General features: G+C 43.6%; 1 protein-coding gene and 1 long non-coding RNA gene across 3 annotated transcripts in view; one reads left to right on the forward strand and one right to left on the reverse strand.

Moving 5' to 3' along the window:
* Window positions 1-25,829, reverse strand: part of LOC309721067 — an 81,684-nt gene that overhangs the window by 33,113 nt on the left and 22,742 nt on the right. The gene's annotated exons all lie outside the window — the stretch shown is intronic.
* vax1 (ventral anterior homeobox 1) lies at window positions 3,801-24,627 on the forward strand. 2 transcript variants are annotated; one of them, XM_082558410.1, is made up of 5 exons: window positions 3,801-4,535; window positions 12,535-12,752; window positions 18,777-19,037; window positions 20,119-20,306; window positions 22,752-24,627. In XM_082558410.1, the coding sequence occupies exons 3-5, from the start codon at window positions 18,824-18,826 to the stop codon at window positions 23,292-23,294; spliced, it is 945 nt and encodes a 314-aa protein (XP_082414536.1). In that variant the 5' UTR covers window positions 3,801-4,535; window positions 12,535-12,752; window positions 18,777-18,823; the 3' UTR covers window positions 23,295-24,627. The 2 variants fall into 2 exon arrangements, with proteins under 2 accessions (XP_082414536.1, XP_082414537.1); XM_082558411.1 differs by lacking the exons at window positions 3,801-4,535; window positions 12,535-12,752 and adding exons at window positions 17,895-17,930; window positions 18,049-18,166.

Genomic DNA, 25,829 nt, shown 5'->3' on the forward strand with positions numbered 1-25,829 from the left:
GTGTGTGTGTGTCTGTGTGTGTGTGTGTGTGTGTGTGTGTCCCCTGTGTGTCTGTCTGTGTGTCTGTGTGTCCCCTGTGTGTCTGTCTGTGTGTGTGTGTGTGTGTGTGTGTGTGTGTGGGTCCCCTGTGTGTGTGTCTGTGTGTGTGTGTGTGTGTGTGTGTGTCCCCTGTGTGTCTGTCTGTGTGTGTGTGTGTGTCCCCTGTGTGTCTGTCTGTGTGTGTGTGTGTGTGTGTGTGTGTGTGTGTCCCCTGTGTGTCTGTCTGTGTGTGTGTGTGTGTGTGTGTGTGTGTGTGTCCCCTGTGTGTCTGTCTGTGTGTCTGTGTGTGTGTGTGTGTGTCTGTGTGTGTGTGTGTGTGTGTGTCCCCTGTGTGTCTGTCTGTGTGTGTATGTGTGTGTGTGTGTCCCCTGTGTGTCTGTCTGTGTGTGTGTGTGTGTGTGTGTCTGTGTGTGTGTGTGTGTGTGTGTGTGTCCCCTGTGTGTCTGTGTGTGTGTGTCTGTGTGTGTGTGTCCCCTGTACGTGTGTGTGTGTGTGTGTGTGTGTGTGTGTGTGTCCCCTGTGTGTCTGTCTGTGTGTGTATGTGTGTGTGTGTGTCCCCTGTGTGCAGGGCTCTAGACTAACTTTTTGACATGGGCGCACCGGTACGCCTAAATTTTTAAAGTTAGGCGTACCGGCACAAAAGTTAGGCGCACTCAAATTTTTCAACCGCATCGCTTAACACCGCAGTTTTACATGTGCACTTTCTTTGGGGGGGGAAGTCCATACAGACAATATTAATTTCTAAATTATTAACTAACAAACTTGTGCTTAAAGTGCTTTGTCAATATTGTAGAAAATGTTAAAAACTTAATCATCATCTTGGCCTCCTCTGACGACCTGTTTGCTGCTGTCTGCTGCTGAAAGGCCGTGGGGAGAGGGGACACTTGGGCAGTGCATTTACTGCAGCATATAATGTGCTTTTTCAGCATTCAAATATTGATGGCACCGTGTCAGAGCACTGGCTATGAATTTCAGACAGATCAGGCCTTAACTTAACAAAAAAGTTATCAATAGTTCTTTTCATCTTTTCTTATTACCCACAGCTACAGTACATCCACTTCTCTCAGGCCTAGGCTGCTCACTAGGGCTGAGTATCATCACTGATTTCTATAATCCATTCAATTCCGGTTCTCAAAGTCCTGATTTGATTCAATTTAGCCTCAGACAGTCAGAAATATTATAATTCTGATCATTTATCAGTACTGATACACATGAGACTTCATCAGAATTGTGAAAATCACAGCAGATGCCTTTGTGTGAAAGTAACTGAGAATAAAACACAGGAAAACATGAAGGAGATTTTCCTGGTCTGGCTTTTTATAGCAGATAACCTTAAAAATATTCTGCAATTTTGCATAATTTTAAGAAATTTAAATTTCTTCAGTATTGAACAGCAGAAATTAGGCTTTCTTGTCCGAGGTCATTTAAGTGAAAAAAGAAAAAGCGCTGTAAACAACGCTAGACTGGTGGGTAATAAGCGAATGAATAATGCAGAAAACAGATTTGAGACGGGAAACTGTTCCTGAAGTACAGAGAGAGAGAGAGCTGTGCAGGAAGTGATTTTTATCGTGGTGGAAGCAAAACAGCAAAAGTCAGAGGGAATTCATGACGACATTGATCAAATGTGAAGCGCAGTTTGCTGCTTCTTTTGCTGCAGGCTCGGTGAATTTTGGTTGGAGAGAGGCAAAACCTGCAGCTCAGAATCAGCGCAAAAAGACGTAAACACAGCGCGGACCCGAAGAATCGCTAAGCTCCGACAGCGTGTCCGTGTTCAGGCCGTCGGGTGAGAAAGCCGAGAAAGACGAAGCTGATTCTGATGTGTTGGGTCCGCTCCGTGTTTAGGTCTTTGTGTGGAATCCGTTAATGAATTGATATCGCTTTATTCAAGCTACTCACCTCTCTCTTCCACCTGCACTTTCAACTGGACCACGGCCAATCAGAGAGGTCCCGCCCCTGACTATCTCTGATTGGTTTAGTCCACGATAGGGGCATAATGTGTGTCTGTTGTTGACCACACAGAGAGTTACAGAGATTTTTTTTTTGTTACCGGAACAGTTGGTCGCACCTGTGCGACCAAATATTTATTTTTAGTCGCACCACTGAAAAATTTGGTCGCATTTGCGACCAAATTGGTCGCACTCTAGAGCCCTGCCTGTGTGTCTGTCTGTGTGTGTGTGTGTGTGTCTGTGTGTGTGTGTGTGTGTGTGTGTGTGTCCCCTGTGTGTCTGTGTGTGTGTGTGTGTGTCTGTGTGTGTGTGTCCCCTGTACGTGTGTGTGTGTGTCTGTGTGTGTGTGTGTGTGTGTGTGTGTGTCTGTGTGTCTGTGTGTGTGTGTGTGTGTGTGTGTCTGTGTGTCTGTGTGTCTGTGTGTGTGTCTGTGTGTGTGTGTGTGTGTCTGTGTGTGTGTGTGTGTGTGTGTGTGTCTGTGTGTCTGTGTGTCTGTCTGTGTGTCTGTGTGTCTGTGTGTGTGTGTGTGTGTGTGTGTGTGTGTGTGTGTGTGTGTGTGTGTTGAAATCGAGGGACAGCAACGCCACCAGAGGCTGACAGAGATTGGTAGCAGGTACCGATGACGTCCTGGACCACATCCCCATGAAGAAGCCCAAATGCGCAGCCACTCCAGTGATGAGAGGAGCTGAGGTGTCCACTTATCACCACCTGGTTGGATCACGTGGTGGAAGAGGATGCTGGACAGAATTGTGCACCCACATGTATAGTAGACTGGGAACGCCTGGCAGAAGCCAGAGATATCTTCAGTCCCCCTCAGGCTTTGATAGCGTTCCAAGAAAGGCTGAGGACATTGAGTCTGGATGGACCATGTTCTGCACCTCCATTGTTGAGGTTGCCACAAAAAGTTGCAGCTTCATCGTGGTTGGTGCAGGTCGTGGTGGTAATCCCCAAACCAGATGGTGGACACCAAAGGTGAAAGAAGCCATCAGTTTGTAGAAGCAGTCATATCTTCCACTGAGGACATATTCTGGCAGTGGAAGGAATATTTTAAGCACTGCCTTAATCCCACAAACACACTTTTGTAGAGGAAGCAGAGTCTGGGACAAGGAGGTTGACTCGCCCATCACTGGGAGTGAGTTCATTGAGGTAATTAACCAACTCCTGTGGGGGGTGCTTCGAGAGTATGGGCCGACTGGTGTCTGATTATGTTGTTCTTCTGGCTTCATCAGATGATTGCCTCCAGTTCGCACTGGAGCGGTTTGATGCTGGAGAGCTGGCCCGGGTATGCATTGGTGTTCACTCGGATATGTTGGAGGAAGTGACTGGGGAGAATAAGGTCAGGGGTTCTCTGCTAACCTAGACCCGGATAAGCAGAAGATAATGGATGGATGGAAATTAAGGCAGCTCTGTAGGCAAAAGGGGGTCCAGTGTACTAGTGAGCTAAAACTAATGAAGTCAAGTATGACTTTAATTTAATATTATTATCATATCTGTATAATAATAATAATAATAATAATAATAATGATGATGATGATGATGATAATAATAACTTGTTTATTTTAAGTATAGTTTAAACTTAATGTAAGTCACAACACAATCTGACCAACACACAAAAAAATGTACATTTCTTGGCTTTATTGATCACAATGATGAAATTAAATGTGTCATTGCATTATTTATTTATTTATACATAATCTAGAAGAGCAGAAAACAGTCTTCCAAATTTAGAAAGTGTTATCAGAGAGCCAGACCCAGCTTTTATGACGGTATTTAACATTTCTTGTGGGACAACATTCTTTGGGTGGAGAGCAGAAATTAGATATCTCATATCTCCAGCACTGTGGTTGTGGTGATGGGAGTATCATAGTTTGATGAATCTATCTCGGGGCTGGGATTTGGCTTTTCTATCATTTCCCTCTCAGCAGATGACATCAAAAGGGAACTGGGCAGACTCCCATCCAGTAAAGCTGCTGGTGCCCTCAGGTGCTGTGCTGCCCAGCTGTCTGGAGTTCTGCATCAGATCTTTAACTTGAGTCTGAAACTGCAGAGGGTCCCATCACTCTGGAAGACATCCTGCCTGGTTCCTGTCCCCAAAACGATTAACCCGTCGCCCCCCAGTAACTACAGGCCAGTGGCTCTGACGTCACATGTCATGAAGACGCTGGAGAGACTCATCCTGAGACATCTGCATCTGCTGGTGGAGCCTTGGCTGGACCCCCTGCAGTTTGCTTATCAACCCCATATCAGTGTGGAGGATGCCACCATCTACCTGCTGGACCAGGCTTATTCTCACCTGGACATTGTTGGGAGCACTGGGAAGGTCATGTTCTTTGACTTCTTTTAACACGATCAGACCATCACTGCTGGGGAAGCTCACAGAAATGCAGGTGGACGCCCCACTGGTAGCTTGGATCACGGACTATTTATCAAGTCCACCACAGCATGTCCGACTGAAGAGCTGCCGCTCGATGACATCCTGAGCAGCACGGGGGCGCCGCAGGGGGCGGTCCTATCACCCTTCCTCTTCACCCTCTACACGTCTGACTTCAGGTACAATCTCAGTCATGTCATCCGCAGAAACTCTCCGATGACTCTGCCATTGTGGGCTGTATCAGGGACGGGCAGGAGTGCAGGAGTGTGGTGGACAGCTTTGTTGAGTGGTGTGAGCTTAACTATCTACAACTTAACATCACAAAGACAAAGGAACTGATCATGGACTTTAGGAAGCAGGCTCCTCCTCCTACCCCTGTCCCCATCAGAGGGGCTGATGTAGAGATCCTGGAGGACTACCGGTACCTGGGGGTACACTTGGACTGTAAACTGGACTGGTCCAAGAACACCAATGCTGTCTTCAAAAAAGGCCAGAGTCGGCTTCTCCTACTGATTCGGGTCTGGTCCTTCAGCATTTGTGGGAAAATGCTGACCATGTTTATCACTCTGCTGTGTTCTTCGCAGCTGGTGCTGCACACTGCTGTGTGGGGTGAAGACAGCTGATGCCAACAGGCTGAACAAACTGATTAAAAAGGCTGGTTCTGTCCTGGGTGTCAGACTAGAGAACCTGATGGAGGTGTCTGAGAGGAGAATATTAAAATAGCTTCTCAGTATCATGGACAACCCCTCTCACCCCATGCACGCCTCCATGATGGACCATTGGCGCACACGCAGCAAAAGACTCATCTCCCCTAAATGCAGAACCGACCGTCGCAGGAAATCCTTCCCACCTGTGGCCATGAGACTGTACAACCTCGCTCTGTAGGAGATTCTTCTAATATCAATATCAGTGTTATTCTGTTCTCATTCAGCAACATTACTCAACAGTATGTTACTGAATGTTTGTTTCATCCCCCCATCATACCCTGTATTCTTTCTGTTCATTACAAAATACTATGTCACTTTTTATAGTCCTCTGCACTGACATGTTATTTTATTTTACTTGATATAGTTATACCGTTACCCAACCATAACCTATTTGTAACCCTGACACTAAAACCAGATTTTCAAACTTGTGAGGACCGTGTGTGTGTGTGTCCTCACAAGTGACTGTTGGTAATCACAAGTAGAGTAGAATGCAGATTTCAGTCCTCACAAAGATAGCTAGACAGGAACACAAACACACACACATCACAGCAAAATTGTGTTTGTTTGTGTACGCACCTCTGTTTTGTCTTTCATGTTCTGTTTGCAGCATCTGGAGAACCACCACAGTAAAGTAGCAGTCCTCAGTGTCAACCAGCGGCTGCTTCCAGCACCATATTCACCTCAGCCATGGTGGTGCCTGCCTCCATCACTCTATGACTTCCAGGAGGTGGTGTCCGCATCGCCACTGCGCCTTACAACAGCTTGAATCAAATGACTGTGTTTTTGCGCCGCACGTTTTTTCTATAGAGGAGATTAAAACAAATACTGATTTTCCAGTTTATGGGCCCGGCTATGAAAAGACTGTTCATGTTTATAAAGTAGCTCAGACTAAGAATAGTCCTGCCAAGACGCTCTTGGGCAAACGAACTGTTAATGGGTCAGCTAGCAGAAAGGCAGTTATTAAGCCACAGGAGACACCTTCCACAGTTTGGTTCCTCTGCTCAATTACCCTGCTTCCCTGTGTATCGCTCATTCTGTGTTCGACCGTTGAACCGAATTTTCAAACTGTTTCAATGTGTGACTTGGAATCAACTTATGAACACACTGAGAATTATTTCACTGAAACTGACTATGAACTTTTAAGTAATGTTTCTTAAAATGATAATAATAATAATGGGATGACAATGATGTTAAGAGTGTTTTCCATGAGGCAACCTGACTCATTCCAAGGCTGAAACTCTGTCTGAATCATGCTCCAAGGCTGAAACTCTGTCTGAATCTGGCTCCAAAGCTGAAACTCTTTCTGAATCATGCTCCAAGACTGAAACTGTGTCTGAATCATGCTCCAAGACTGAAACTCTGTCTGAATCATGCTCCAAGACTGAAACTCTGTCTGAATCATGCTCCAAAGCTGAAACTCTTTCTGAATCATGCTCCAAGACTGAAACTCTGTCTGAATCATGCTCCAAAGCTGAAACTCTTTCTGAATCATGCTCCAAGACTGAAACTCTGTCTGAATCATGCTCCAAGACTGAAACTCTGTCTGAATCATGCTCCCAGACTGAAACTCTGTCTGAATCATGCTCCAAAGCTGAAACTCTGTCTGAATCATGCTCCCAGACTGAAACTCTGTCTGAATCATGCTCCAAGACTGAAACTCTGTCTGAATCATGCTCCAAGACTGAAACTGTGTCTGAATCATGCTCCAAGACTGAAACTCTGTCTGAATCATGCTCCAAGACTGAAACTCTGTCTGAATCATGCTCCAAAGCTGAAACTCTTTCTGAATCATGCTCCAAGACTGAAACTCTGTCTGAATCATGATCCAAGGCTGAAACTCTGTCTGAATCATGCTCCCAGACTGAAACTCGGTCTGAATCATGCTCCCAGACTGAAACTCTGTCTGAATCATGCTCCAAGACTGAAACTCTGTCTGAATCATGCTCCAAAGCTGAAACTCTGTCTGAATCATGATCCAAGACTGAAACTCTGTCTGAATCATGCTCCCAGACTGAAACTCTGTCTGAATCATGCTCCAAAGCTGAAACTCTTTCTGAATCATGCTCCAAGACTGAAACTCTGTCTGAATCGTGCTCCAAAGCTGAAACTCTTTCTGAATCATGCTCCAAGACTGAAACTCTTTCTGAATCATGCTCCAGGGCTGAAACTCTGTCTGAATCATGCTCCAAAGCTGAAACTCTGTCTGAATCATGCTCCAAAGCTGAAACTCTGTCTGAATCATGCTCCAAGACTGAAACTCTGTCTGAATCATGCTCCAAGACTGAAACTCTGTCTGAATCATGCTCCAAGGCTGAAACTCTTTCTGAATCATGCTCCAGGGCTGAAACTCTTTCTGAATCATGCTCCAAGACTGAAACTCTGTCTGAATCATGCTCCAAAGCTGAAACTCTGTCTGAATCATGCTCCAAAGCTGAAACTCTGTCTGAATCATGCTCCAAGACTGAAACTCTGTCTGAATCATGCTCCAAGACTGAAACTCTGTCTGAATCATGCTCCAAAGCTGAAACTCTGTCTGAATCATGCTCCCAGACTGAAACTCTGTCTGAATCATGCTCCAAGACAGAAACTCTTTCTGAATCATGCTCCAAGACTGAAACTCTGTCTGAATCATGCTCCAAAGCTGAAACTCTGTCTGAATCATGATCCAAGACTGAAACTCTGTCTGAATCATGCTCCCAGACTGAAACTCTGTCTGAATCATGCTCCAAAGCTGAAACTCTTTCTGAATCATGCTCCAAGACTGAAACTCTGTCTGAATCGTGCTCCAAAGCTGAAACTCTTTCTGAATCATGCTCCAAGACTGAAACTCTTTCTGAATCATGCTCCAGGGCTGAAACTCTGTCTGAATCATGCTCCAAAGCTGAAACTCTGTCTGAATCATGCTCCAAAGCTGAAACTCTGTCTGAATCATGCTCCAAGACTGAAACTCTGTCTGAATCATGCTCCAAGGCTGAAACTCTTTCTGAATCATGCTCCAGGGCTGAAACTCTTTCTGAATCATGCTCCAAGACTGAAACTCTGTCTGAATCATGCTCCAAAGCTGAAACTCTGTCTGAATCATGCTCCAAAGCTGAAACTCTGTCTGAATCATGCTCCAAGACTGAAACTCTGTCTGAATCATGCTCCAAGACTGAAACTCTGTCTGAATCATGCTCCAAAGCTGAAACTCTGTCTGAATCATGCTCCCAGACTGAAACTCTGTCTGAATCATGCTCCAAGACAGAAACTCTTTCTGAATCATGCTCCAAGACTGAAACTCTGTCTGAATCATGCTCCAAAGCTGAAACTCTTTCTGAATCATGCTCCAAGACTGAAACTCTGTCTGAATCATGCTCCAAGGCTGAAACTCTTTCTGAATCATGCTCCAAGACTGAAACTCTGTCTGAATCATGCTCCAGGGCTGAAACTCTGTCTGAATCATGCTCCAAGGCTGAAACTCTGTCTGAATCATGCTCCAAGACTGAAACTCTGTCTGAATCATGCTCCAAAGCTGAAACTCTGTCTGAATCATGATCCAAGACTGAAACTCTGTCTGAATCATGCTCCAAAGCTGAAACTCTTTCTGAATCATGCTCCAAGACTGAAACTCTGTCTGAATCGTGCTCCAAAGCTGAAACTCTTTCTGAATCATGCTCCAAGACTGAAACTCTGTCTGAATCATGCTCCAAAGCTGAAACTCTTTCTGAATCATGCTCCAAGGCTGAAACTCTTTCTGAATCATGCTCCCAGACTGAAACTCTGTCTGAATCATGCTCCAAGGCTGAAACTCTGTCTGAATCATGCCCCAAAGCTGAAACTCTGTCTGAATCATGCTCCAAAGCTGAAACTCTTTCTGAATCATGCTCCAAGGCTGAAACTCTTTCTGAATCATGCTCCAGGGCTGAAACTCTTTCTGAATCATGCTCCAAGACTGAAACTCTGTCTGAATCATGCTCCAGGGCTGAAACTCTGTCTGAATCATGCTCCAAAGCTGAAACTCTGTCTGAATCATGCTCCAAAGCTGAAACTCTGTCTGAATCATGCTCCCAGACTGAAACTCTGTCTGAATCATGCTCCAAGACTGAAACTCTTTCTGAATCATGCTCCAGGGCTGAAACTCTTTCTGAATCATGCTCCAAGACTGAAACTCTGTCTGAATCATGCTCCAAAGCTGAAACTCTTTCTGAATCATGCTCCAAGACTGAAACTCTGTCTGAATCATGCTCCAGGGCTGAAACTCTTTCTGAATCATGCTCCAAGACTGAAACTCTTTCTGAATCATGCTCCAGGGCTGAAACTCTGTCTGAATCATGCTCCAGGGCTGAAACTCTTTCTGAATCATGCTCCAAGACTGAAACTCTTTCTGAATCATGCTCCAGGGCTGAAACTCTGTCTGAATCATGCTCCAAAGCTGAAACTCTGTCTGAATCATGCTCCAAAGCTGAAACTCTGTCTGAATCATGCTCCCAGACTGAAACTCTGTCTGAATCATGCTCCAAGACTGAAACTCTTTCTGAATCATGCTCCAGGGCTGAAACTCTTTCTGAATCATGCTCCAAGACTGAAACTCTGTCTGAATCATGCTCCAAAGCTGAAACTCTTTCTGAATCATGCTCCAAGACTGAAACTCTGTCTGAATCATGCTCCAGGGCTGAAACTCTTTCTGAATCATGCTCCAAGACTGAAACTCTGTCTGAATCATGCTCCAAGGCTGAAACTCTGTCTGAATCATGCTCCAGGGCTGAAACTCTTTCTGAATCATGCTCCAAGACTGAAACTCTGTCTGAATCATGCTCCAAAGCTGAAACTCTGTCTGAATCATGCTCCAAGACTGAAAATCTGTCTGAATCATGCTCCAAGGCTGAAACTCTGTCTGAATCATGCCCCAAAGCTGAAACTCTGTCTGAATCATGCTCCAAAGCTGAAACTCTTTCTGAATCATGCTCCAAGGCTGAAACTCTTTCTGAATCATGCTCCAGGGCTGAAACTCTTTCTGAATCATGCTCCAAGACTGAAACTCTGTCTGAATCATGCTCCAAAGCTGAAACTCTGTCTGAATCATGCTCCAAAGCTGAAACTCTGTCTGAATCATGCTCCCAGACTGAAACTCTGTCTGAATCATGCTCCAAGACTGAAACTCTGTCTGAATCATGCTCCCAGACTGAAACTCTGTCTGAATCATGCTCCAAGACTGAAACTCTGTCTGAATCATGCTCCCAGACTGAAACTCTGTCTGAATCATGCTCCAAGACTGAAACTCTTTCTGAATCATGCTCCAAGGCTGAAACTCTGTCTGAATCATGCTCCAAAGCTGAAACTCTTTCTGAATCATGCTCCAAGACTGAAACTCTGTCTGAATGATGCTCCAAGGCTGAAACTCTGTCTGAATCATGCTCCAGGGCTGAAACTCTTTCTGAATCATGCTCCAAGACTGAAACTCTGTCTGAATCATGCTCCAAAGCTGAAACTCTTTCTGAATCATGCTCCAAGACTGAAACTCTGTCTGAATGATGCTCCAAGGCTGAAACTCTGTCTGAATCATGCTCCAGGGCTGAAACTCTTTCTGAATCATGCTCCAAGACTGAAACTCTGTCTGAATCATGCTCCAAAGCTGAAACTCTGTCTGAATCATGCTCCAAGACTGAAAATCTTTCTGAATCATGCTGCAAAGCTGAAACTCTGTCTGAATCATGCTCCAAGGCTGAAACTCTGTCTGAATCATGCCCCAAAGCTGAAACTCTGTCTGAATCATGCTCCAAAGCTGAAACTCTTTCTGAATCATGCTCCAAGGCTGAAACTCTTTCTGAATCATGCTCCAGGGCTGAAACTCTTTCTGAATCATGCTCCAAGACTGAAACTCTGTCTGAATCATGCTCCAAAGCTGAAACTCTGTCTGAATCATGCTCCAAAGCTGAAACTCTGTCTGAATCATGCTCCCAGACTGAAACTCTGTCTGAATCATGCTCCAAGACTGAAACTCTGTCTGAATCATGCTCCCAGACTGAAACTCTGTCTGAATCATGCTCCAAGACTGAAACTCTTTCTGAATCATGCTCCAAGGCTGAAACTCTGTCTGAATCATGCTCCAAAGCTGAAACTCTTTCTGAATCATGCTCCAAGACTGAAACTCTGTCTGAATGATGCTCCAAGGCTGAAACTCTGTCTGAATCATGCTCCAGGGCTGAAACTCTTTCTGAATCATGCTCCAAGACTGAAACTCTGTCTGAATCATGCTCCAAAGCTGAAACTCTTTCTGAATCATGCTCCAAGACTGAAACTCTGTCTGAATGATGCTCCAAGGCTGAAACTCTGTCTGAATCATGCTCCAGGGCTGAAACTCTTTCTGAATCATGCTCCAAGACTGAAACTCTGTCTGAATCATGCTCCAAAGCTGAAACTCTGTCTGAATCATGCTCCAAGACTGAAAATCTTTCTGAATCATGCTGCAAAGCTGAAACTCTGTCTGAATCATGCTCCAAGGCTGAAACTCTTTCTGAATCATGCTCCAAGACTGAAACTCTGTCTGAATCATGCTCCAAAGCTGAAACTCTGTCTGAATCATGCTCCAAAGCTGAAACTCTGTCTGAATCATGCTCCAAGGCTGAAACTCTTTCTGAATCATGCTCCAAGGCTGAAACTCTTTCTGAATCATGCTCCAAAGCTGAAACTCTGTCTGAATCATGCTCCAAGGCTGAAACTCTTTCTGAATCATGCTCCAAGACTGAAACTCTGTCTGAATCATGCTCCAAAGCTGAAACTCTGTCTGAATCATGCTCCAAAGCTGAAACTCTGTCTGAATCATGCTCCAAGACTGAAACTCTGTCTGAATCATGCTCCAAAGCTGAAACTCTGTCTGAATCATGCTCCCAGACTGAAACTCTGTCTGAATCATGCTCCAAGACTGAAACTCTTTCTGAATCATGCTCCAAGACTGAAACTCTGTCTAAATCATGCTCCAAAGCTGAAACTCTTTCTGAATCATGCTCCAAGACTGAAACTCTTTCTGAATCATGCTCCAAGACTGAAACTCTGTCTGAATCATGCTCCAGGGCTGAAACTCTTTCTGAATCATGCTCCAAGACTGAAACTCTGTCTGAATCATGCTCCAAGACTGAAACTCTGTCTGAATCATGCTCCAGGGCTGAAACTCTTTCTGAATCATGCTCCAAGACTGAAACTCTGTCTGAATCATGCTCCAAAGCTGAAACTCTTTCTGAATCATGCTCCAAGACTGAAACTCTTTCTGAATCATGCTCCAGGGCTGAAAAACTCTGTCTAGCTATTCAGAAAGAGATTCTAAGAACAGTTCCAAACATTCTGTGAAACCAAGGAGTGTTTCAAGTGTTGCTTCACCCCCAGACTGTGTTGCCCCCAATGCAGCTTATTCAGACACTGCCTATGTTAATATTCATGCTTTTGAGAATGTTTTTTCTGAACCTGCTCCTCTGCCTCACTGTGTTCTTGTTCCCAGGGCAGCTCTGGTCCAGTCTTCCCCTGCACCCGTACCAGCTTGTTAGGTGGGGACAGCAGCTGCCCAGCCATTGCTGGTGTCTGTACTGTCTCCTAGGGCGAGGGAGGCCGTGAACCAGCTCACTCCTCCAACTGTACCTACTCCTCGGGTGGGAGTGGCTGGTGTCTGTTCGTCCCTGGCACCTCTTCATGGTTCCCATTGCCCTCTGGGATCCACAGGTACTTGTAGCTGTCCTCTATGTCTGCCTTCTGGTAGTTCGATCCCCTCAGTTCTGACTACCTTCCCTCTCTTTCTTATCATCCGACTACACTTCTCCAGCCTGAACAACACTCCAATGTCATTGCTGTATAGCCTGGTAGTGTGGATCAGTGAATCGATGTCTCGTTCACTCTTGGCATACAGCTTGATGTCATCCATGTAGAGGAGGTGGCTGACAACTGCTCCGTTCTGTAGTCGGTATCCGTAGCCAGTCTACCAGTAACTGGTATTCTTGCAAATTCCTTTCTGTACCCTGCTCATTTATTGAACCATGTGCCTGTTCATCTTAGCTGCTATGATGCCCGACAGGAGCTTCCATGTGGTGCTGAAGCAAGTTATTTGCCGGTAGTTTGATGGTACCGGTCCTTTCTTGGGATCCTTGAGGATCAGGACTGCCTTCGGTTAGCCGTTCCGGGTGTCTCTCGTCAACTAGCAGCTGGTTCATTTGTGCTGCCAGACGCTCGTGGAGTGCAGTCAGCTTCTTTACCCAGTAGGAGTGAACCATGTTAGGGCCTGGTGCTGTCCAACTCTTCATATTGGAGACCCTTTCTTGGATGTCTGCCACTGTCATGGTTACTGGACCCTGTTTGGGGAGGTTGCTGTGCCACTGAGCATTGCCGTTATGGGTTGCGTCCTTCTCCCATATGCTCTTCCAGTATTGCTCCGTCTCCAGCCTTGGTAGTGCTGTTCTCTTATTGTTCCCTTGCCACTGAGAGTACACCTTGGCTGGTTCAGTGGAGAACAGCTGGTTTATTCTCCTACCTTCGATGTCTCTGGTGAACCTCTTCAAGCGGCTGGCCAAGGCTGTGAGTCTTTACTTGGCAGCTTCCAAGGCCTCAGGTATGGACAGCTTGCTGTACTTGTTACGCACCATCTTTTAGTATTTACTCGGGATGGGATGGCCTTCTTTTCTTGAATTGTAAGGTTGAACAGAAGTTCTTGCACTGGTGAGGACAGCTGACACCTTCAGTCTGATTTTCTCTGCTTACAGTTGTTAGTTTACTAATCCTTATCTGAAATTACATGCTGGATTAAGCAAATAAAAAAATAAAAATATCAGTCAGTAGTTGAATCCAAAAACCATTCTGTAGATTCCAGATGGTACTCACATTATATCTCAATCTATCTATATCTCTACTTAAAAATAATTTAAATATGTTTACAAGGGCAGACGTTCCATCTCAAAATATGCACAATCTACTGATATTTTGGAGGGTTGTCGGGTCACATTTGCTCAATACAGCATAGAATTTGAATAAAAATGGCATTTTCTTCATTTTTGTGACTAAGAAATTCATTGTTAAATTCAACTATGAGCTATTCAGAAATCATTGCTAGTTGTAATTTGCATTTATTTACTTCTGCAGTTAAAAAAATTAAAAAAAATGTGTATTCAAATGGGGGAGTTCTCAAAAGCCCTGGACTTTTTTTAAAGCTAGAAATACTTGTGAGTCTAAAAATAGATTAAACGCAGTGTTGAGGTTGACAATTTCAGCATTTACATGGATGTTAAGATGTGATTACTTTATCTGAAGTCACCACTAAATTAGTTACAAAGTCTAAAAAATGAGATAGAAAATCTACAGTGGGGCAAAAAAGTATTTAGTCAGCCACCGATTGTGCAAGTTCCCCCACTTAAAATGATGACAGAGGTCAGTAATTTGCACCAGAGGTACACTTCAACTGTGAGAGACAGAATGTGAAAAAAAAATCCATGAATCCACATGGTAGGATTTGTAAAGAATTTATTCGTAAATTAGGGTGGAAAATAAGCTCTCTGCAGGTCATTCACCAGGTCCCCCCGTGTGGTTCTGGGATACACTATTTTTTTTTCACATTCTGTCTCTGTTTCTGCCTATCAAACTGTCCCCACCTCCAGGAGACGTAACAGATCATTTAAAACAAATGCTTGACAGCGGCATTATTTGACCGTCTTGTTTCTGCAGGAAAAGCGTGTGGTCTCAGGTTCTGTGTTGTGGAAAGCTTAATGATGTCACCAGATAGGATATATATGCCCTTTTAATGATGCACTTGAAAGCCTGAGATATGCCTGCTGGTTGTCCACACTTGATGTGGCCAAAGGAACAGAAGGTTAATCCAGAAGATCATCACAAAAATGCTTTAAAAAAGGATTGTTTGAATTTAATGTTTGAATTTCTGTCTGTAAAATGTACTTTCTAAAGATTGGTGGATTTCATACTTGCAGATTTGCAGTGGACACTGTGTTTGATGTACTTTGATGATATTATGTTTGGACGCACATTTCAGCAGCACCTGGTCTGGTTGGACAAGGTATGTGCAAAGCTTCTGCACGCCAATTTGAAAATCAAACCCTGTAAATTTGATTTTGTTTACTACTTGGCACATGTCATGTCCCATGCAGAGGGGTTAAGGCAGACCCTGGTAAGGGGGCTGCAGTCAGTAATTTAAGTTTAATATCCTACTGATGCGAAGCATTTTTTAGGGACTAGTGATAGTCAACAGGTAATAAAGGTAAAATGAAGGTGGTGAAGTGAAGGTGGATGAGTTTAAATATCTGGGGTCAACTATCCAAAGCAACGCACGGTGCATGAGACAGGTGACGGGCAGGATCAAGGGGGTGGAGATGAGTGTCGATGATGGGCGATTTGTAACAAAAGGATACCAACAAGAGTGAAAGGGAAGGTTTACAAGATTGTAAGAGACCTGCTATGATGTATGGTTTGGAGACGTAGCACTAACAAGAAGATGGGAGGCTGAGGTGCAGTTGGACAGAATAGCTTGCTAATTTTTAGTATAAGAAAATATATTGTCCAGGCGAATTAATGCAAAAGCATCCAAAATGGGATGGATGCTGTTTCTGCTAACAGGACCAGGTCTGAAGTTTCCCAGTTATCTGTAAAGCACATATAGTTTTTTGGACACTGTGCAGGCAGCCAGCAATTTAATGAGAACAGAGCTCATTATTAACTAAAAGACTAATTACTAACTAGTCTACTAACTACTGGTCAGGCAGATTGCATGCAAATGCAATCCTTTCAAGGTTACCTGCTTATGGTGATCCAAAGAAAGTGAGGCTGGAGCCACACATTTTAATGGCGCGAGCACATCCCAGCTGCCATAAGGCAAGAGACGGGGTACACCCTGGACAGGTCGCCAATCTGTCGCAGGGCTAACGCAGAGACAGACAACCATTCACACCTATGGGTAATTTAGGATCACCAATTAGCTAACCCCACTAACTGCATGTCTTTGGACTGTGGGAGGAAGGGTTAGGGATAGGTGAAGGTGGACCACCGCATGTCCCCTTAAAGAAAAAAGACCTTGAGCAGTTCAGCTGTTGCCACTGGAAACTCCTCATGTCATCAGAGGGCTCCTATTTCATCTCGGGATTATCAGACGTAGTAACTTGTAAAGAGGGTAATGTGACTGGGATGAAGCCTGAACTCACCATCGTTGGGATACATTGGTCCAGGACTAATGAGTGATATCAAGTGTGGCTTTCTGTGTAGCTAATGAGACTACAGATCTTGATTATGGATGAGCAATGGGCATTTAGTGTGTGTGTGTGTGTGAGCTGCAGGACGTTGCGTGGCATAGGCGCGTTCATCATTCATCATCATGAGTTGTGCCGCCAGGAAAGTTGACAGATAGCAAGGGGGTTAGCTGTTCGAGTGCTAGGAGGGGAGGTTTGCTGGCTTCTTTAGCTAGTCCAGCCCAATCAGAGGAAAGTGAGTTGTGTCATTGCTCCTCAATGTGCTGTGGCCTTGAACGCTGCAGCCATTAATTAATGTGTGGCTTCCTGTGCACGCCAGTGGAGTGAGAGGGCGCCACGAGCCCAGACCCTGGGATGGGGTCTCAGTGTCTCTCTTTTAATTTTAGAGATGGATATTTTTATTTCCCCTCCCACTTCCACCCGATGAACCCTTTTTTGAACAGTTGGAAAGTTTAACGTCACATTCAGTGTAATCACTGTTTATTCTGTCAACAAATACAACGCAGCTCTAAACCTGGAAACTGCTCGTAATAGCACCGAAACATTTATGCTGGTGTAATTCTCGGGTACGATTATCTGGTGCTACGTTGCTTTTAAAGTCTCGATCTGGACTAATAAAAGACGGAAGGAAAAGATCTACAAATGAAAATCAGATTGTTCCGATTTTGCAGAACTGCAATGTGTTTGCAAATTATTATTAATTACTTACATTATTTAAAATACAGTCTTGTTGACTGACTACTGGACAATGTGTTGTGCTACATACGTTACCTGCTTTCTCGGGTTTTTTGGACGCTGAACAGTTGCTATTTTTGAGAATGTGTAAAACTCCCCTCTTAGCCATTGTATGAAGCTGAGAGGCCAAGACCATGTATCCTCAATCAATTTCCCAGGCTGTAGTTCTGCAACCCAGCTTGCAAAACCCAGGTCCCCTTTAGTCGCTCCCTTTTCATCCTCCTTTTACCTTTGTCAAACAATGGATCCTTCCCTATTTCACACTGAATCCCCCAAACACTGTGTGAATAAAGTTAGTCCAACATGCGGCCCTAAACCCACCCTGAGACTGCTGCGGGCAGCCACACTCACAGAATTGTGTGTTAATAGTCCAATTAGATAATTGCCATCTTTCACTCCTTTTCCTCTCTGTTTCCCATAAAGGCATGAATGGCACTCAGGGAGGGGGGCAGCCTGAAGAGGGCTTCTGGCCAGCTAAGGTGACAAGAAGGGCCAGAGAATGTTCCTTGCACTAGCCCGCTGGTTTGAATTGAATCTTTGTGGCCTAATCAATGGTCTTATTGGATTACTGGCCACTGCTGTGTTCAGAGATATTGTTTCACTGACAATGAAAACAGCAAAGAGTTGGTGGCTGGGTGGGTGGGTAGTGGGTTGGAAGGCGAGTGGTGGAGAGAGGTAGGGGCCATTTCAGGGGTATGCGTGCATGAGAGAGAGCGTAGGCAGCCGAAGCACTAATGACAAGTTTTGTTCCCCTTTTTTGTCTCCTTCAAATATGCAGGTTAAGATTGCGAGAGCTGAAGATGGCTTTTAGGGTGCAATCATTTGAATACTGAAGGACCTCGCTGGGCTTTTCTCTTTGACCGAATCACATGATGACACAGGAAACTTAAACACAATTCTCATTTAAGAGGAGCCCAGCATTGTTGTGGTGATCCGGCTGGCTAAGTCATCATTGCCTTCATAAATTTTGCTATGTGTGGATTTTTTCATTACCCTTTGTTAGCTATCTCTCTCACACTCTGTCTCCCTCTCTGGCTCACTCCCAGTTTCTCTTGCCTACAACAGCGTAGTGACAAGATCTGCACGTTGCAGAATTCCACTGATTGGAGAGAAAGCCAACGGGAAAAATGAGATCAAAGTTCACTGACAGGCTGCAGCAACAAGGTACGCTGTAAAAAGTCAGTGGGACAAAATAACCAGCCGCGTTCTGGCACCGGAAGAACGACGTGTCCGGGAACTTTTTTGGGCTCCGGTCGACTCGTACCTCTGCGATTGTGTGCGGGAGGCTTGGTTGCGAGACAAGACCAATCATTTGTCTTGATACCCTGCACTGAGAGCAGGCAAACTGAGGGGGACGGAACGAACAAACCCCTCTATCAAGACCTGATCTATTTCCCCAAACAATTTTGTGTATTCATGAGGTTACGCAAATGTGGAGGCAGCAAAATTACCGTAATCAATTGAAACAGGCAGTGCGCATCCATGGCTCTGATTATTTGGAGATCATCTATCAGCCTGATGGCTGTGTAACGAGGAAAGGGGGGCATTGAATTACTATTGAGATTTACTGAGAAGTCCATGATCATTGGGCAAGGGAGTTTGGTCAGTGATAATAGGACTCCTTGGTCTGGCGGCGGCGGAAGTATTTCTCCAAACATTAGATAGCTGACTCTGCACTGCTGAAAGGTGCTGTTTTGAAACTAAAACCCATAGTGTCCGGACAGGCTGGTGAGCTGCATTCTCCATAATCTCCTTTTCCCCCCACCTGACAAAGGAAAATCAGAGGTGGACGAGCGGCGGCTCTAAGAGGATAAACTGAGCATGGAGGTCAGATACAACCAAGAGACTGAAGGGATGGTGCTGAAGAATGGACTAAAGGAGGGGAAAGATGGCAAGGACTCCCAGGGCAGCCTGACCAAAAGCTTCCTCAAGGACCAGCAGGACTCCTTTGCCCCCTCCGGGACCGTGGACACTTGTGACAAGAACAGAGGGAGCACAGGAGACCCAGACTACTGTCGGAGAATACTTGTTCGAGGTAATGTTCGTCCTTTGATTTCTAAGCTGTTATCAGTCTGTCGCACTCAGATGCATTTGACAAATTTGAAAAATGAGATTATCTTGAAAAAAAGTTGTAAAACAAGCTCCGTAATGTCACAGTGTGGTCGTTTAGTTCATTAAGAGGACGCCGACCGCTCATCAGCCTTTGTAGATCGGAAGCACTTTACTGAACTTTAAGCCTAACACCAGAAGGTTTTTCTTTTTTAAAATATAGTTTGATAAACTCACTTCTTCTTATTTTATTGCTCCAGGATTAAAAATGTAAGAGAACTGAATTATCTGCTGTGTTACATGCACATGCTTTTTTAAGACAATGACAATTAATATTTTAACATTAATTATTGCAACGATTTTAGGATTTGCTGTTAAAATAAGCAGATTTAAATGTGCCTTCCCAGGTATATCCCCTATATTTTCAGAGTTATAAAGATGAGTAATCAGAGGGAAAATACGCACACACTTTGTTATTATTGCTATTTAACATCAACAAATGATGCATCGCATTAAATGCATGAGAGAACAGCTAAGAGTGTCACTGTGTGTTTTCTGTCACGAGTGTTGGAAAACAAATAATAAATATAATACCTACACAAAACCACTTGTTTAATAAATGTAAAAAAGCACATTAAGGTTTTCAATTAAAATATTTTACTCTATAAATAAAATTATACAACAATTATTTATTCATTTTTTCACAGCATAATCTGAAATAATAGAAAACATAAGCAGACTGTAAAGATATGTTTTATTCTTTTGTCTTTTGTGCAGGGTCGTGTGAATGAAAAATAAATAGGCTCACTTTGATTTAATGTTTTTTATTATAAACTTAAATTAAATGTTCAGTTTTCTGCAAAGCATTTCACAGTCACACTGATGAAAAGAAATCATTTGGAGTACGTCACACTTCAATGTTACTCCGAATGCACCTCCACTCCTGTGGCTTTATGAAATATGATTCTAGTAATAATAAATCAAATTATATTAATAACTGAGATGATGTCAAATCTGTCTTCATTGTGTCCTGTTGCCTCTGTGAATTATTTTGCTGCTTGTTGCAGATGCTAAAGGCTCCATAAGAGAAATCATCCTGCCCAAAGGTTTGGACTTGGACCGGCCGAAGCGTACCCGCACCTCCTTCACTGCAGAGCAGCTCTACCGTTTAGAGATGGAGTTTCAGAGGTGTCAGTATGTGGTTGGAAGGGAACGCACAGAATTGGCCCGTCAGCTCAACCTCTCTGAAACTCAGGTATGCACCCAGCAACGCCGCCATGGATTTAAACAAAGTGTCTTTATGCACTGAACCATCAGCTTTTTCCTGTTAGCGTTTCAGCACGTAGGAAGGTGGATGTAACCACATAATTAAATTAATTTCAGTTCATTTTCAAGCACATGAAATTATAACATTAATTATGACTCAGAGGCCATTTACTGTTTATTTAAGTTGGAATTTTTTTGTGTTTTAAGGAGATATTTTTACACATAATTACACTTTGATTGTGAAACATGATTTTCATGCTGGTCACTGGTTTGCATGCTTCATGGAAAAAAATCTTCAACCCACAGTAACCATTAAAAATCATATCTAAGCAGTTGTAACTTACTGTTTTAGAGAGACCCCAAAAACATTTGATTTGAGCTTCTAATAAAAAATGAAATTCAAATAGAGCAATCCTGTGTTTACTGTCTGACTGAGATGTGTGCTGGCCGTAGGAAAGCTCACGATTTGTCTTCATGCTGTACGTGTGGGGTCAGCACAGGTTCATGTAGTGGGTGAACTGTGTTTGCTCTTTGTACCAGATTCCACAGCGAGTCACTCCGGCGATCCCAGCCTGTTTCAGCGCCTGTGGCTCGTCTCTGGGATTTTTAACACCGGTGCTGTCGGGACCTCAGTTTGCACTTTGTGTTAATGTGGTTTTTGCCACAGCTGAATGAACTTGACCTTGAGAAAAGGCCGGCAAGAGGTCATAATTAGACACAACTAACAGCAACGGCTGTGCATATTTTAACCTAGCTGTGTGTTAACATTTTAAATGTTTTACATTTTCATTAGAGCAACACAACCACTGTTCCCCACGCGCAACTATTCATTTTCTCATATAAACGTCAGACAGAAAACGAACTTATCAATGCTTAGTTTTCTGGAATGAGACTCGGCTGTGTGCAGCAGTTTGAAGCTCCAGTTTCACATCTTTGCACTGAGTCCACTCAGGACACCACCTTGTTCAGTCTTTATGTTGTGGACGGAGATTATTGGACAGAGCAGTGGCGTTTCTTCACTTTGTGTAAAGAATTAACCCACAGACTATAGCGAGGAGGGAAAGTATTCACGTGTGGAGTAGCACCAGGACTGAGCTGGGCGCTTGCTGATGATTGGTACGTGTATATTTTGCTCCTTACTAAAATAGTCTCATGTTTCGGCTACATTTCATATTTTAAATTATACGGCTTATTAAAACGGAACTATTAAAATGTCACATTAAATAAAATGATGGATAAAAGAAATGTAAATATAATAAAAATGGACGAAAGGCGTAATTTATTGTGAAAGTACAACAGCGAGCCTATATTAAGCACCGTGAGGTAAATATAAATACATAAATAAATAAATACATAAATATTTATTTATTATATAAACATTTTATTTAATAGATCATAAATCAAAATGAATTAAAAATGGAATACTTGCTAGTTTAACCAGTTACAGCAGTAATATCCTCAGGCATGGAAATACATTTTTCCTGCTGCAGATTTCACTTTCACAGTTTTCAATAAATCTCTAAAATGTTAGAAATATATTTTATTATGACTAATTTATTTAATTCAAATTAAGTTGAACATTTTCTGTTCATCACATATTATTTTTAAGGGGCAAAAAGTGTCACTGTCAAATATTACATTTAAGATTTCTTTCATTTGTCTGAGGATATTTCGCGAAGTTTCGCCTTCATTTCCAGGGTCGGTGAATCCTGTGGTGGTAATAAAAGAAGTCGCTGAAGTCATTGCAGTTAATTATCCCCACTCTGAGTGAAGATACAGAGAAACAAGTATGGAGCAGGTTTACTGTGAATGTGGTATTCAGGCTTTTGTTTCCATAGAAATATGTTGAGATTTTAAGCTCTTAATGTTAATAGGAGGCTATTTTAAAGAACACAAATGCTGACGAGTCACGTTCAGAATTGAGCAGCTGGTTATTAATCTTTGTGGGTCATTTATTTTCCAATAAATAACATCGCAGCGCAGCAGTCAAACATAATGGGCAGATTCCCATGTTTTTGTTCACCGATGGCTCTGTTGGGTCGTGTGTGGTTTGTGCCACGTTTGACTGAATCACCTGTCGGTTAGTCTGCATGACTGAATGGAGTCACTGTATTTTGTGGTCATTGTCTGTGCTTATTAAAATGTCTGCACTTATATGGCTGTTACACTTTAGCACGGCTGTAACGCTGCATCTGCACGGGGGAAGGGAAGGCAGCTGCCGCTGTACTCTGTGCAGACGAGCTGTTTTAGACTTCACACAGCAGATATCAGTGAATATTAGTCTTTCTTTCATTTTATACCAGCACACAATATTTATATATTCATGCACAGGATTTGGATCTGTGAGCATGCGCTCTACGTATAGCACAGCCACAGAGGAACTGCATATGATTATTATTTCTCAGAAGGCTCTCTCTTTTGTGTTTGAATCTAGGTGAAAGTCTGGTTCCAGAACCGCCGTACTAAGCAGAAGAAGGACCAGGGGAAGGACTCTGAGCTGCGTTCGGTAGTTTCAGAAACAGCAGCCACCTGCAGTGTCCTCAGACTGCTGGAGCAGGGCCGGCTGCTGACGCCTCCCGGCCTGCCGGGCCTCCTGCCTCATTGCGGCGGCGGCACTCTGGGCTCTGCCCTGCGGCCGCCCTCCATGGCCATGGCCAGCAACGGCAGCAGTAGCAGCAGCAGTAGCGGAGGAAGCACCGGCACAGCAGGCGGCAGCCCCCCGCTACCCGCCGTCACCAGCTCAGGGACAGTGGCAAGCTTGCAAAGCTCACCGGCAGCTCACAGCCTTTTCAGCTTCCCTATGCCCTCCTTACTCAGTGGCGTCGCCACCCGCATTTCCTCCAACCCCCTCTCCATGGCGGGCTCCCTGGCTGGAAACCTGCAGGAACTTTCTGCTCGCTACCTGAGTTCCTCTGCCTTTGAGCCTTACTCGCGGACCAATGGCAAAGAATCCATGGACAAGAAAATCCTGGAATAATGTTTTTACATAGACGGAGTCCTGTTTCCTCAGGACACGTGCCGGTTATTTTCCTTGGCTGTTATTGTCATTTTCTGGTTTCGAGCTGTCTCTTCATGTGTCTGTGTCATGTTTTGTAGCAGTTCATGTATTCCAGTTGCGCATCTGGCGCCTTGTACAAGGAAGCAAACATAAGCTCGTCTTAACAAAGAAAAGGTGGCAGTGGGGAGATTTTGCACAAGAAGTTCATAAAGGACTTTATAAAAGAGAATTAGAGAGATATACACTGGGAGAGTACTAACAGATGTCTTTCTGTTAATAAACAAATATTTAGTCCAAAAACCAACTATATACTGAAGCGCGTAGAGAATACAGCTGCTACTGTGGTGCATACAGGCTACGGCAGGGCGCTGAAGACTGGTGACGAGAACTGTAAAGTTATGGTGATGTTGTTGAACTGTGTTCTTTGATTGTGATGGGTAGGTGCGTGTCAGAGCAGTGAGTAGATATAGACAAACAACATGAGACGTCAAACACCTGAGCAGCAGTTTGTGTCATCCTGATAATTCAGCGCTTTTAAAATTTTACCTTAGCAAGGCCAATTTCCTGAAATAGAATTAAAGAAGGGGTCGAGTGTGCGATTACAGGCCAGAGTGAAACCCAGGCGATCAGAGATGCAGATGTGTCATAAGAGCATCTTTTGTAAATCTGTATTATCTTTGAACCAAAACAGAATCCCGAACAATGTCGTCATACAGCATGAGAGCTGTTCACACACACACACACACACATATATATAAGTGTGTGTGTGACTGTAATTCCACTACGAGTTCTCCAGGTTCTGGTGTACAGTTTCTGTTGCGTGTTGGAGCTGAGCACAGGTACGAGCTACTGAAAGGGAGAAAAGGCTTTTCAGCTGAAACTGTTTGCTTTGTTAAACGCTACAAGGTAACAGCTTTTTCAGTCATTAAGACAACCTTTCCTGTGCAAAATTTCTTAAATCCACAGCCTTCAGAAAAGATTAAGGCCGATGATTCTTGTGGAGACTGAATGAAATTATTGTAGTACTCAAGTACTGGAAATGCAAAATGTACCTTAAAGTTGTTATTTTATTGTAAATTATTTACTTCTGTAATTAATAGATTATTAGTATATCTGGAAAATAATGAATGAATGAATGTATTAGCAGGGTTGAGGATTCAATCAAAAGGTCTTTGGTGCTGTTGTTGTGAAATATCTTGAAATTTGTGAAACGTGTGGTTCAAATGTTGATATATATTATGTATACGGCTGCAGACAAAGACAAGTGTGTTTTTTTCTTCCATACATGTTGCTATAAATTAAGTTATGATAAATCTCATGACTGTCATACCTCCTCTACACGCGCCTGATGTGATGCTTGCTGATGTTGTTCCCACTCATCATTTGACTGGAGGGAACAAAAGCTATGAAGCAACACAGTGGACTAACGTGTTGCAGTGACAGTGTAATTTTATTAGGGCTGTACAGCTATTTATATAAGCAAACGTTTTATTAATTTTGTACAAAAGATATCAGAAACAGTAGAAAAAACTGCCTTTTTTCCTTTTTCCAAACTCTAAAACAATGAAATCAACAAAGGCCGGAGCAGACGGCGGAGGCAGGATCTTCTTGCTGCGAGGCAGCAGTGCTAACCACCGTCCCACCATGCTGCCCCGGCTCCTACGTTCTCCCTGTGGGTTCTCTCCGGGATAATGGTGCCAGTTCAGTTCAGACATTCGTTTCACTTTTCACAAATGTGAGTTTCTGTATTTTCTGACTAAAATCTACACAACAAAAGGAAACAGTTGACTAGAGCGTTCGTTTCCACATCTGGTTCGCCCTTTTGTTTTCCTGTGAACTCGAAACAATAACCTTTAGGGCTAGCAGCCAGTATCCTGTTTTTCACCTGCTCCACCAACTAATGAGTCGGCTGGACGGGAGAGCTGCAGCGTTCACCCAGTCCTCCAAACACACTTTAACAAACTCCTCCTAAAAGTTTCTCTCAGTCTAATTTCAAGTTATTTTCAGTAAATTTGAAGAAAACAAAATTTGCATAGAATCGTGTTTTTAGTCATTTAACACATTTGCATAAATGAATATTAGAAATAAAAGGAAAACTTCCAAAGACCTCTTGTAATCATTGGTCTCGCTCTCTGTTAGTGAAAACACGGCTAAAACGTCTTGAACCTCGACAACTGTCGATAGCAATGAAGACTCATAATAATATAACGGTCGTGTTTTATAATTTAACGTTAACATAGCAGCACACAGTGGCGGTTTGTCAGACGACTCTGAGAACTCTTAGTTTGTTTGTTCTCTTCTGAGTTCAGCCCTGCTTGTTTCTGCAGAACAATAACACCAGACATGTAAAACTGAGGCTTTTTGTTCGCAGAGCCAAAGAAACCAATCCTTCCCACTGTGTCTTGGGAATCTCTCCAGAGGAAAAAATAAAGGTTACATTTATGCCTCCTATGCCTCTCAACCCCATTCTGGAGGCCCCCATCCATTCTCTCCCTTCACCCTTAGTCCAATTAG

This window comes from Aulonocara stuartgranti (genome assembly GCF_965226115.1).
Source record: "Aulonocara stuartgranti genome assembly, chromosome: 13".
NCBI lineage: Eukaryota > Metazoa > Chordata > Actinopteri > Cichliformes > Cichlidae > Aulonocara > Aulonocara stuartgranti.